We start from the raw sequence: 12,316 nt of genomic DNA on the forward strand, positions 1-12,316 counted from the left end.
GATCCCTGAGGCAAAATACTAGTCACTGATTGCCAACCAGAAAAATGTGCATTTATCCCCAAACTTTGCTTCCTGTTAGTCAACCAATCTTCTATCCATGCTAATACCCTACCCCTAACACCATGCACCCTTATATTATGAAACAGCCTCTTGCACAGCACCTTGTTGATGGCCTTTTGGAAATCCAGGTACACTGCATCCACTGGTTTCCGTTGTCCACCTTGCTCGAAATGTCTTCATAGAATTCCAAAAGATTTGTCAAACATGACCTGCACTTTGGGACAATTTCTGTCAAGTCCCTTCTATTTCTTCCTTGATAATAGACCCAAGCATCTTTCCCGCTACAGAGAAGAAGCTAACTGGGGTATAATTCTCCATTTTTTGTCCACCTTCTTTTTAAAATAGTGTTGTCACTTTTGCTGCTTTCCAATCTGCTGGGACTGCCACAATGTCCAGTGAAGTTTGGAAAATTACTGTCAGTGCATTTGCTATTTCTCCTGGCATCTCTTTTAGTACCCTGGGATACATTCTGTCATGGCCAGGAGAATTTTCTTTTATTAGCTCAATTCCTTCTAACAGTCCAACACTAGCTGTTCTGTTAAAATGATAGTTTCCAAATCCTCACTTACCTTTGTTTCTTTGTTAATTACTGGAAAGATATTAGTATCCTCCACTCTGATGTTCCATCACTAAATGCTCCTCCTCATTTTCCAAAGGACCGACATTTACTTTAGCCACTCTTTTCTCATTATGTATGTTAATATAAAGTTTTCCTATCTGTCTTTATAGTCTATGCTAGTTTATTTTTCTCATGTTTTATCTGACATATCTTTGTAGCTCTTCTGTGGCTTTCTGTTGACCTATAAAGTTTTCCCAGTTCTAGTTTCATGCTGGTTTTGGCCACTTTGTATGCCTTTCAATTTGATCACTTTCCTTAGATACCCATTACAGAGAACACATTTTCTTACAGTCCTTCCCTTTGGCTGGAATATACCTTTGCTGAGGACTTTGTAAAATGTCTTTGAAAATCTTCCACTGCTCATTAACTGTCCCACCATAAAATCTTTGTTTCCAGTCTACGTTTTCCAGGTTCTTCCTCATTCTAGTGTAGTTCCCCATGTCCAAGCACAGGATCCAAGTATTAGGTTTTATCTTCACACTCTCCATATGTATTAAATTCAACCGAACAGTGATCAATTCTTCCGAGAGGATCCCTAACTCTGAGGTCACTAATTATTCCTGTCTCATTGCACAGGGGCCAGATCTTGGATAGCTTGCTCCCTTGTCAATTCCATTTCATACTGGTAAAAAAAAACTATCATGGATACACGTAAAGAACTCCTCAAAGCTACCCTGACTGAGCTGGTTTGACCAATCTACACGTAGATTAAAATCACCGATGATAATAACCGTAACATTTTTACAGGCATTAGTTATTTCTTTGTTTATTGCCCATCCCAATGTGATGTTATTATTTGGTGGCATATAGACTGCACCTATCAGTGACTTCCTTGTTAGAATTTTGAATGTGTCCTTCCTGTTTCTCCTAATGTACAGCAATAACAACAACTACTTGCATCGTATTGATTCTTTCACAATGGCAAATCTCCTAAGGTGATTCATGGATGATCAAAACATTGATTAAGGAGAATGATTTTTTTAAAATCTTAAAGGAGAATAGAAAATGTTAGGGAGACTATTTGACAGACTTCTGCCCTTGACAGCTCCAATTGTAGGGTGATGTAAGTGGGATGGGTTGGAAAGGGACCATGCAAAGGGGAAATGGAGGAGTGCAAGCAGTGTATAAGGTCTTAAGGACAGAGGAGATTCCAGACTGAGTCTGTTGGTCATAGACAGTATGGCTGCCTCATGGAGTTTGAAGCTGAAAATGTGTTGCTGGTTAAAGCGCAGCAGAACAGGGAGCATCCAAGGAACAGGAAATTCGCGTTTTGGGCAAAAGCCCTTCATCAGGAATCTCCCTGATGAAGGGCTTTTGCGCGAAACGTCGAATTTCCTGTTCCTTGGATGCTGCCTGGCCTGCTGCGCTTCAACCAGCAACACATTTTCAGCTCTGATTTCCAGCATCTGCAGACCTCACTTTTTACTCATGGAGTTTGAAGCACTGCAATGGGTCCATGCAAGTCATATTAGTCAAGGATAGTATAACGGTGGCTGAGAGTACTTTTGATAAGGACTTGATTACTGAGGTAGTGTGGACTGAGGTTAGAACAGGAGAGGAGAGGTCACACTGCTTGGAATTTTTCTATAGCCTCCACAGAGTTGCAGGGAAGTGGAAGAGAAGATTTGCAAAATTATTCTGGGTAAGAGCAAAAGTATCAGGGTGGTCATTATGGGGGACTTTAGCTTCCCAAACATTGATTGGGAATGCTATAAATCTAGTACGTTGGATGGATTAGTTTTTGTCCAGTGTGTACAGGAGGGTTTCCTGACACACTATATCGAAGGGCCGACAAGTGGGGAGGCCACATTGGATCTGGTGCTTGGTAATGAACCAGACCAGGTGTTTGATTTAGTTTTAGGTGAGCACTTTGGAGAGAGTGACCATAATTCAGATGCGTTTAGTTTAGCGATGGAAAGGGACAGGTACATGTCACAGAGCAAGAGTTATCAATGGGGCAAGGACAATTATAATGCAATTAGGCAGGAATTAGGATGTATAGAATAGGGTAGCAAAATGCAGGGGATGCAGACAATGGAAATGTGGAGCTGGTTTAAGGAACAGACATTGCATGTTCTTGATAGGTGCGTCCTGTCCGGCAAGGAGGAAGTGATAAGATAAGGGAACCGTGGTTTACTACAGAAACTGCATCGCTTGATACGAAGAAGAAGGAGGCTTATGTGTTGATGAGGCAAACTGGTTCAGATGGGGAGGTGGAGTGTTCCAGATCAGCCTGGAAGGATTTAAAGAGAGAGTTAAGAAGAACAAAGAGAGGACACGAGCAGTCTTTAACAAATAGAATAAAGGAGAACACTAAAGTTTTCTATACGTATGTGAGGAATAAGAGGATAGGGTAGGAATAGGTCCAATCAAAGGGAAGTTGAGTGTGTACCCTGTGGAGCTCAGAGAGGTGCAAATGAATATTTCTCGTCGGTTTTCACTCAGGAAAAGGAGAGTATTGTAGAGCAGAAGAATGTGTTACGAGATATTAGACTAGAAAGGATCAATATTAGTTAGAAACAGGTTTTTTCAGTTCTAGAAGGAGTGAAAGTAGACAAGTCCCCTGGGCCGGATGGGATTTATCCAAGGATTCTCTGGGAAGCTAGGGAGGAGACAGCAGAGCCTTTGGCTTTGATACATTGACTGTCGTCATTGTCTACAGGTTTAGTACCAGAGGACTGGAGAATTCCAAGTGTTGTGCCTTTGTTCAAGAAAGGCAGTAGAGATGACCCAGGTAATGACCAGTGTGCCTGATTTCTGTTGTAGGAAAGGTTTTGAAAGGATTATAAGAGATAAGATTTATAATCATCTAGCAAACAACAATTTGACTTCAGATAATCAACATGGTTACGTCAAGGGCAGGTCATGTCTCACAAAACTCATTGAGTTTTTTGAGAAGGTGACTAAGCATGTAGATGAGGGTAGGGCAGTTGTCATGGTATACCTGGACTTCAGTAAAGCTTTTGATAAGGTTCCACATCGTAGGCTGTTGGAGAAAATGCAGATACACGAAAATGAGGGTGATTCAGCAGTTTGGATTAGAAACTGGTTTTCTAAAGGAAGACAGCGAGTGCTGGTTGATGGAAAATATTCAACTGGAGTCCAGTTACTAGTGGTGTGCCATAAAAATCTGTTTTGGGACCACAGCTGTTTGTCACTTTTAGAAATGACTTAGACGCAGGCATAGGTGGAAGACACTAAAGTCGGTGGAGTAGTGGACAGTGTGGAAGAGTGTTACAGGTTGCAGGGGGACTTGGATAAACTGCAGAATTGGGCTGAGAGCTGGCAAATGGAGTTCAATGCAGCTAAAAGTGAGGTGATGCACTTTGAGAAGAATAACAGGAAGGCAGAGTACTGGGTCAATGGAAAGATTCTTGGTCGTGTGGATGTGTAGAGGGATGTTGGAATCCATGTACATAGATCCCTGAAAGTTGCCACCCAGGTGGATAGTACTGTTAAGAAGGCATACGGTGAGTTAGGTTTCATTCATAGTGTAATTGAGTTCCAGAGCCGCAATATCATGCTGCAAATATACAAAACGCTGGTGCGGCCGCACTTGGAATATTGTGTGCAGTTCTGGTCCCCATATTTCGGGAAGGACATGGAAGAAGTGGAAAAGGTGCAGAGGAGACTAACCAGGATGTTGCCTAGTCTGGAGAGGAGGTCTTATGAGGAACGGCTGAGAGAGTTGAAACTGTTCTACTTGGCAAGAAGAAGGCCAAGAGTGAATTTGATAGAGACATACAAGATTATCAGACGCTTAGATAGGGGAGACAGTGGAAGGGTTGTTCTAGGATGATGATGTCAGTGTGCATGAGGGGCATAACTGCAAATGAGGAGTGATAGATTTAAGACAGATGTCAGAGGCAGGTTCTTTACTCAGAGAATGGTAAGGGCGTGGAATGTACTACCTGCTAATGTAGACAACTCAGCCACATCAGGAAGATTTAAACAATCCTTAGATAAGCACATGGGTGATTTTAGAATAGTATACGGGCACGAGCTGAGAACAGTTCACAGGTTGGCGCAACATCAAGGACCGAAGGGCCTGTTCTGCGCTGTATTGTTCTATGACTATTGTGCTACAAGAGATTTCTGCCGTCTTAAACAGAGTGGCAGATCTTATATTGTGGGCTTACGAAACATCACTGATCTCTACCAAACATGTACGAGGTAAAGTCAGGGCAATAATAAGATGCTGCAAAAGGAGGGGAACAGGTAATCCCGCATACAAAACCCTGCTCCTTCTCATCTATTTTCACCTCCAAAACTGAGGGCCTTCCAGAAAAGCAGCTCCATATCCCACCACAATACTTTGCCCCACACTCGTGGTATCTGGCTGTGCACGAGGAGTGGAACAGTCTGTACTGGGACCCACTGGGGTCCTGAAACCCTAAAGACTAAACTCATCACAGCATTGAGAGCCCCACGACATTGTATGCATTTTCTTTTGTTTTTAATCTGTTCCTGACTTCCCTTGTTTTTCCAAATGAACCTGTTCAAAGTTGTTTTCCACACACCTGCACAAACTGTGAATTGAACTCAGGTCTCTCCGTCCAAGATTCGGGATATTTTCACATCACAAGGCATCAGTTCTCACTTCCCATGTCCTTCAGCCTGCTGAGTTCCGCCTGAATCAACTCTGCAATTGGGAGGAAGGGGCGGAACTGGAGGACCGAACAGAGGCCGGTCCGCCAACCAGAGTGAGTGAGGAGCGGAGCCAATGCATTCTCGGGGAATGATTGGTCAGAAAGCAAACTGTTTTGCACGATTGTGATCATTCTCACTCCATAGTGGGGCATTAAACCTCTCTCATAAATCAATGTGAGATTTTAAGAAGTAGTTGAAATGTAAATCTGATAACGTACATATTTCTAATCGATTCACGCAACTAGAGTAAGAAACTTATTTTCACACTCCCAGAACAATTGATAATTTACAAACCTGGCCAGTATAGTTAAGTTAGACCAAACAATCTGTTTGCGTGCTAGACATTTCTATGTCTCTATCTCGACAATAAATTTGTTAATGATGTCTATTTCACCCATGATTCTGTGCAGATATGAATATTCTCTATAAACACCGCTAACCTCAGACACATGCGCAGTTTGGTGCCTATGTGGCCCATGCGCAGTGTCACATTGATCAGGACAGAGAGAGAGACATGGAGCTGCTTTCTCCGGCAGCGGCTGCGATCGGCTTCAGAGAGCGGCGCTCAGAGCCGGGGTGTGGGAGCCTCGCTGGGAGAAAGGAGCGGAGAGAATTTACAAGTGCGGGATACAGGTTAAAAAAAAACAAAAAAGCCCCTCCAGGCCCGGGGAAGGAGGTGGCGGTCTCTGATCAGGGAAGCGGCCCAGGGTCACAGCCGCCATTTGTTTGAGGGAAGAGGGAGCGCGGGCTTCAGCGCCGCCATCTTGAGAAGGTCAAGGAGCAGGAGGGCGGGGCTCTCGGGGTCTGTAGAACAATCAGAGGAAAGGGAAGCCCCATTGTTATTGATGAATTCCATGAACACAGCGTCACTGGGCGGTCCCGCAGGAATCTCCTCTCTCAGTCCCTGCTGTGATGTTTCACCCAATCACAACCAGCAGCTCTCCTCCTCTCTCAGCTCCCCTTCTGTCCTTCCTGCAGCATCTGTCCCCTGGGGCATTGAGCTGCCTGTCCTGTCCCTCCCTCAGCTGTTGTTCTGTAATCCCTGTGATATCCCAGTCCCATCTTAGATTACTTCACTAAAGACAGGGATGGAGCCGATGGATTTCTCTTAACATCAGCAATTGTTTAATACTCACTTACATGTTTTTAATTATAACTTTTTTGAAGTATTTAATTCACATTCAATCATTTGCAATGGTGGGATTTGAACCTGTGTCCAGAGAACATTTGTTGCGTTTCTGGATAAATTGCCTCACATAATGCCACTAGACTCTCACTTCACCTGCTCACAGGTTGCACATCCCAGTGCAACATGAATCGAAACCCTATCTTTTTGCACAATTGTTTGATCCTGAACCCTGGTGATATGACTCAGTATCTCTCCATGTGGGGTCCCTCACCGTGTGGGTCTAATTGCTGCCTCTATCAACGTCTCTTACTCTTGCAGCTACTCCAGATCCTGAGCCAACAAAATTCTCCACTCCAGAGAGATGAGGCAGTACAGGCCCGGAATGGAGACTGGGATTTTCCAGATCTCTGTGGGCTCAGTGCCATTCTACATGTGTAACCCTCACAATTATCAGTCTAATTTCCCATTCTGCCTATTTGTGTGTCTTCTACAGATACTCAGGGAGTTCGTGACTCAAGAGACTTGCCAACTGCTGGTTGGGAAGACGATTGGTCAGCCAGAGAGTCAAAGGTCAGGGAGGTCGGGAGCCTTCAATAAATCCTGCCGCCAGGTAAGATTACTCACAGTGCACAGAGCAGAGAGCAGTGAGAGGGCTCCAAACATCAGCTAACAGGACATGACACAGATATAGTGCTGGAGGGAGAGCACAGTACAGACTCCCCTCAGGCTCAATCACCACCCCTACTTTAAGTTTTATTGTACTGAGACAGCATCTGGAGTTCCCAGTTTTCAATCCAGGCGTGTGCTGTCTTGGTGAGCACCAGGACAACAGAGGGGAATGCAGGCCTTCAAAGAGATGGTGGTAATCTGCCTGGGATCTTTCAGTTCCCTAATCCCTCTCCAACACTGTATCTATGTCTCGTCTTGTGGATCAGTGTCTTCAATCATTCTAACACTTATAACAGTTCCTATCTCTGTCATGTCCTCTCCTCTCACCAATTTCTTGACATATTTGAAACGTCCAGTCCAGATCCCATCCACATCGCTGTAACTTGCGTCAGTTTCTACAACATGCCTTGTCTCGATAGTCTCCTCCTCCACCAACCGAAGACATTGGGTTTGTTTCTGTGCTGCATGATTCTTTATTCGAGGTTTCCTAAACGGAATGAGTTAGCCAATTTCCCTTCAAACCTTCCCCTCTCCATGTACCTGCCCAAGTGTCTTTTCCATGTTGTAATTGTACTTGTTTTTACCATTCCTCTGGCAGTCCATTCCGTCTATGCACCATCCTCTGTGGAAAATGTTGCCCCTCAGCTCCCTCTTTAAATTCTTGCTCTCTCACATCACGTTTATGCCTCTAGCTTTGGACTCACCTACCCTTGGCAATTCACGTTAGTTAGGCCCTACATTGTTTCATAAACCTTCATAAGGTCAACCTGTGGCCTTATTGATGACAGTGTTACTAATATCTCCAACTCATGTACTCAATGCGCTGGCCAATGAAGGCAAGTGTGCCAAATGCTGCTTTCCCCACCCTGTCCACCTGTGATGTCACTTCCAAGAAACAATGTAACTGCAGCCCTTGGTCTCTCTCTGTTCGACAACACTGTCTAGGGCCCGAACATTAACTGTGTTAGTCCTCCCTGGTTTGTCTGAACTAAATCCAACACCTGAATTAAACTCCATCTTTCATTCCTTGGCCCACTGGCCCAGTTGATTAACATCCCCTTCGATATCTATATCCCCTGCCCACTCTTCCACTAATCTTGGTATCCAGAGACTCCTATATTTTCACTCAAATTGTGTATGTAAATGGTGCACAACAGTGATTCCAGCACCAATCCTTACAGCACACTACTGGTCAGAGGCCTCCAGTCTGAACAACACACCCTCTGTCTCCCACTGTCATCCCATTTGTATCCAGTTGGCTAGCTCTCCCTGATCCCTTGTGACCTACCCTTACTAACCAATGTATCATGCTACACCCTGACCAAGGGTTTGCTGAAGCCAGAAACAACGTCTGTTGCTCTGCCGTGATCTATCTTTTTGGTCACATCTTGAACAAACTCAAGTCAAGTTTGTGAGACATGTTTTCCCACGCACAAAGCCATGCTGGCTGTTCGTAATCAGTCCATATCTTTCCAAATGCATGTAATTCCTACCTCTCAGAATGACCTCAACAACTGACCCACCCTGATGTCTGGTCATCAGTCTGTAGTTTCCTGGCTTCCTCTTGCAGCCTTTCTTAATTAATGACACAACATTATAATCATAGTCAGAAAGTCATACCGCACTGTTCGGTTAATGCTAACCATACTCTAAAACTGATCTTGTCCTACCTGCCTGTTCCTTGATCATATCCCTTCAAACCTTTCCTATTCCTGTCCTAATTCTAATGTCTTTTAAACATTGTAATTTTCCGCACATTCACCCCTTCCTTGGGAAGTTCATTCCACACGCATCCCACCCTCTGTGTAACAATGTGACCCTCGCGTCTTTTTTTTTAAATGTCTCTCCTCTAAACTTAAGAATGTAGTGCCTTGTCTTGAAACTCCCCTGACCATGGGAAAAGACAACTCCCATTAACTCTATCTATCTCCGTCATTACTTTATAAACTTCTATGAGGTCATCTGTCAACATTCAGGTTTCAATGAAAAAATACCAACCTATCCAGCCTTTCTTTATAACTGAAACCTTCCATAACCAGCCACATCCCAGTAAATCTCATCTGAACCCTCTCCAGCTTAATAGTATCCTTCCTCTAACTGGGCGACCAGAGTTGGACACAGCATTCCAGAAGTGGACTCACCAATGGTCTGTATAATCTCAATGCGACTTCCCAACTCCTAAATCCAAAGGACAGAGCAATGAAAGCAAGTGTGGCAAGCACCTTTTTAACCATCCTATCGCTCCATGTTGCAAACTTCAAAGAAATAAGTACCTGTACTTCGATGTCCCTCTGTTCTACGACACTACCGAAGGTCCTACCATTAATTGTATAAGCCCTGCCCGTGTTTGTTGTACAAATGCATTTTCTCGCATTACGCTAATTGAACTCCATCTACAGTTTTTCAGCCATTCACACATTTCATCAGGATGCCTTTTGTAATCTCAGAAAACCTTCTTCACTGTCCACAATTCCACCTTCCAGTCTACCTGCCTCTCACACATGGTACAAATATCTCTGCTAGGGCCCCTACAATGTCTTCACCAGCTTCCCACAATGTCCTGAGCTACATTTGATCAGGTCCTGGGGATTTATCTACCTTTGTGTTTTAAAACTTCCAGCACCTCCTCTTCGATAATGTGGACTCATTTCAAGACATTGGCTCATAGAGATGTACAGCATGGAAACAGATCCTTCGGACCAACTCCTGCATGACGTATCTAGTCACATTTGCCAGAACTTTGCCAATATCCCTCTAAACCCTTCCTACTCATACACCCATCCACATGCCTTTTAAATGTATTTCTATCAGCCTTCACTATTTCCTTTGGCAGCTTATTCCATACACTCTGCAGGAACCAATTGTCCTTTAGGTCCCTTTGAAACGTTCCCCTTGCACTTTAAAGCTATTCCCTGTTGGTTTAGAATCCTCCAGCCCTTGGGAAAAGACCTTGTCGATTGACCCTATCGCTGACCATCATGATTTTAAACACCTTTATCAGGTAACTCCTCAGCCTCCCATTTTCAAGTGAAAACAGCCCCAGCTTATTCAGGCTTTTCGCTGAAGCGCAAACCCTCCAACCCTGGCAACATCCTTGTTCATTTCTTCTGAACCCTTTCATGTTCCATAACATCCTTCCTGTGGCATTGAGACCAGAATTGCACACAGTGTTCCAATAATAGTCAGGACAAACACTGTTTAGTTCCCTGAGGGCCCCAGTCTTTATCCACAATAAGTTCCAAAGTGAAATATTTGTTTTGCATCTTGTAATTCCGCACATCGTTGGCTTCATTGATCATTGAGGATACTGGTTTTGTCCCTTGCTCTTCTTTTGCTCTTAATACACTTGTAGAATCTCTTTCAGTTCTCCTTAACTTTCTCTGCCAAAGCTATCTCATGTTCCCTTTTTGCATTCCTGATTTCCATCCTAAGTGTATTTCTACAGCCCCGATGCTCCTGAGGGGATTCCCTTGAGTCAGCCAGTTATATCTGACGTGCCCCCATTTTCCTGACCAGAGCCTTGAAACTCAGCCAGTGTTTCCTAATTCTGTCAGCATCGAGCTGCACACTAACAGGAACATGCTGGCACTGAACGCTCCTTTTATCTCAGTTTTAAGATATTCCTCCTTGCCAGACTTCCCTTTACCTGCAAATAGCCTCCCCATATCTACTTTAAAAATTCCTGTCTAATCCTATCTTGCTCCATTGTATAACTTGAACTTGTGAACCAGACCTGTCCTTTTCCATCGCAATTTTCCATCGCAATGACTGGGAGTTTCTGGACCAGGCTTAACAAATTCCTCCCATCCAAATGCTCAACACTGCGGCAGTCCCAGTCCAGGTCTGGAAAGGTTAAAATCTCCGACTGCTACAGACCTAATATTCGAACAGATATCTGAGATCTCCTGACATATTTGCTCCTCCATCTCCCATTGCCTATCGCTGTAGTACGACCGTAGCAAACTGATGACCAATTTCTATTTCTCAGTTCCACCAATATCGCTTAACTGGGCGATCCTGCATGAATACTCCCTCTAGGTACTGCTGGGAATTTTCCCCCCAATCAAAACCACCAGCCCTCCCCCTGTTTTGCCTCCTGTTCTATCCTTCCTGCAGCATCTGCCCCTGGAACATTGAGCTGCTGGTCCTGTCGCTCCCTCAGCTGTGTTTCTGTAATATCTACAACATCCCAGTCCCATGTTCCCATCCATGCTCTGGGTTCATCTGCCTTATCTGTCCGGCCCTTTGCATTGAAATAAATGCAGTTTAATTCATCAATTTTCCCTCATTGTCTGCTATGTTCTTGCCTGCCTTGTCTATTTATATTGCTCTCTTGAACATCTGTACCAACCTCAAATTTCTTTCTGGCGTTACGATTGTTTGGGGTCCCACACACCTGCCAGATGAGTTTAAATCCTCTCGAGCAGCTCCAGCAACTCTCCCCACCAGGATATGGGTCCCCCTCCTGCTCTCAGTTCAGGTGTCTTCCCCACCCTGTCTGCTTGTGCTGACATATTCAGACATCCAGAGATTTGTCCACCAAGGTCCTGCCCTGCCCTCCCCACCACACTCTGCCCCTCCCTTCCCCTCCTCTCGCCCTCCCTCCCCTCCCCTCCACTCTATCGCCCTCCCCTCCCCTCCCCTCCTCTCACCCTCCCCTCCCCCCCTCTCGCCCTCCCCTCCACTCCCCTCTCTCGCGCTCCCCTCCCCTCTACTCACCCTCGCCTCCACTCCTCTCGCCCTCTCCTCCCCTCCACTCTCTCGCCCTCCCGGCCTCCCCTCCCCTCCCCTCTCTCGAACACCCCTCCCCTCTCTCGCCCTTCCGGCCCAACCCTCACCTCCCCTCTCTCGCCCTCCGCTCCCAATTCTCGCCCTCCCGGCCCTCCCCTCCCCTTTGCTCTCTCGCCCTCCCCTTCCCTCTCTCGCCCTCCCCTTCCCTCTCTCGCCCTCCCCTTCCCTCTCTCGCACTCACGGCCTTCCCCTCACCTCCCCTCTCTCGCCCTCCTCGTCCACACCATCCCTCCCCTCTCTCGCCCTCCCCTTCCCTCCCCTCCCCGCTCTCGCCCTTCCCTCCCCTCCCCTCTCTCGCCCTCCCCTCCCCTCCCCTCTCTCGCCCTCCCCTCCCCTCCCCTCGCCTTCCCTTCCACCCTCTCGCCCTCCCCTCCCTCCCCTCTCACACCCTCCCCTCC

General features: G+C 45.6%; 1 protein-coding gene across 1 annotated transcript in view; it reads left to right on the forward strand.

The window, feature by feature from the left end:
- Nucleotides 1-3,404: 3,404 nt before the first annotated feature.
- LOC132813754 (uncharacterized) overlaps nt 3,405-12,316 on the forward strand; it is an 18,021-nt gene continuing 9,109 nt past the window's right edge. Inside the window, exons 1-3 of the mRNA XM_060823252.1 lie at nt 3,405-3,413; nt 5,840-5,962; nt 6,952-7,068. Of these exons, the coding sequence (XP_060679235.1) occupies nt 3,405-3,413; nt 5,840-5,962; nt 6,952-7,068 (249 nt within the window). The remainder of the gene's footprint in view (nt 3,414-5,839; nt 5,963-6,951; nt 7,069-12,316) is intronic.

The sequence above is a fragment of the Hemiscyllium ocellatum genome, unplaced genomic scaffold, assembly GCF_020745735.1.
Source record: "Hemiscyllium ocellatum isolate sHemOce1 unplaced genomic scaffold, sHemOce1.pat.X.cur. scaffold_460_pat_ctg1, whole genome shotgun sequence".
NCBI classification, from domain to species: Eukaryota; Metazoa; Chordata; class Chondrichthyes; order Orectolobiformes; family Hemiscylliidae; genus Hemiscyllium; species Hemiscyllium ocellatum.